This window comes from Perkinsus marinus (assembly GCF_000006405.1).
Source record: "Perkinsus marinus ATCC 50983 genomic scaffold scf_1104296950000, whole genome shotgun sequence".
NCBI classification, from domain to species: Eukaryota; Perkinsozoa; order Perkinsida; family Perkinsidae; genus Perkinsus; species Perkinsus marinus.
In genome coordinates this window covers 1-1011 of record NW_003209764.1, presented here as the reverse complement: position 1 = coordinate 1011, position 1011 = coordinate 1, and the positions used below count along the sequence as shown (strand labels likewise).

Below are 1011 nucleotides of genomic sequence, written 5' to 3'. Positions count from 1 at the left end.
TCGGTCCTAATGGTCGAGCCTCGGGTCGTTATGGTGCCATCGAGTACCACAACCTCATCCAAGAGAGGGTTGTCGACCTTTTGAGGCAAGGAAAGTCCTTGCCCAGAGCAATGTTGAAGATGGCCAAATACCATGACGATCTCAGCATTCGTGCTAGTGAAGCGGCCGCTGAAGCCAGGAGTAAGTCGCAGAGTAGCTCCAGAAGCAACTTATCCGCTGAGACCAAACGCCGCGGTCAGAAGCAACACCGTAAGGGCGGAGACCGGCGTGAACCACCCAATAAGAAGCCTCGTGGCGGTGAGAAAGGTGCCAATCCTGAGGCCACGTCCTCGACCAAGGCTAAAGATCACAAGTGACGATAATCAGAGCGACCATTAATTCGGGTGTTGAAAGTCCCAGACTGCGATGGGACCATGATCTTCCCTCGCTTCTTCGTTCGCTTGGTTCTTTCCCTTTCTGCCGTTTCTGACCTGTCCCTGACTCTCAGTATGGTAGTATTTACGTGTCGTTGAGATAGCTTTGCGTTGTCTAGTCACGGCATCAACGGCTAGATAGTGAACTCGAACTCACTTCATGGATGTGATTCAGAGAGGGTGAGCCGCGAGAGCGGAAAGCGCCTTCCAAGTTGCATCTTCTGGAGCAGAGTACGAAGATCACCGAATGAAACGATCTCGGAAGAAATCCCCGCCGTATCTCGGCAGAGCAACGTCACTCATCGAGTCATCAAATCGAACTCACCGAGTGAGAAAAGCCCCATCTCCCACAAGTGTGACTCAGCGAGAGTGTACTGCGAAAGCGGAGCGCTCTTCAAGTCTCACTTTGGGGAATGTCGCAGAATCACTTGATTAGTTCATCGCTCATGGTTCATCAGCAAGAGATCGACGTACTCGTTTCCTGTTTCAGCTTTATTTCACCCTCTCCAACGTGCCTATGACGGGGAAGCGATGTCGCAAGACAAGAGCTGACTACCGCCGCCGCCAGAGAGCTCGCAAGTCGGAGGCGGGTCCCATA

The 1011-nt window shown here is 52.6% G+C and overlaps 1 protein-coding gene across 1 annotated transcript; it reads left to right on the top strand.

Moving 5' to 3' along the window:
* Positions 1-119: 119 nt before the first annotated feature.
* Positions 120-356, top strand: Pmar_PMAR008364 (hypothetical protein; the record flags this gene model as incomplete). The annotated part of the gene is made up of 1 exon (XM_002778300.1): positions 120-356. One exon carries the CDS (start codon positions 120-122, stop codon positions 354-356), a length of 237 nt encoding a protein of 78 aa, XP_002778346.1.
* Between the last annotated feature and the right edge of the window lie 655 nt (positions 357-1011).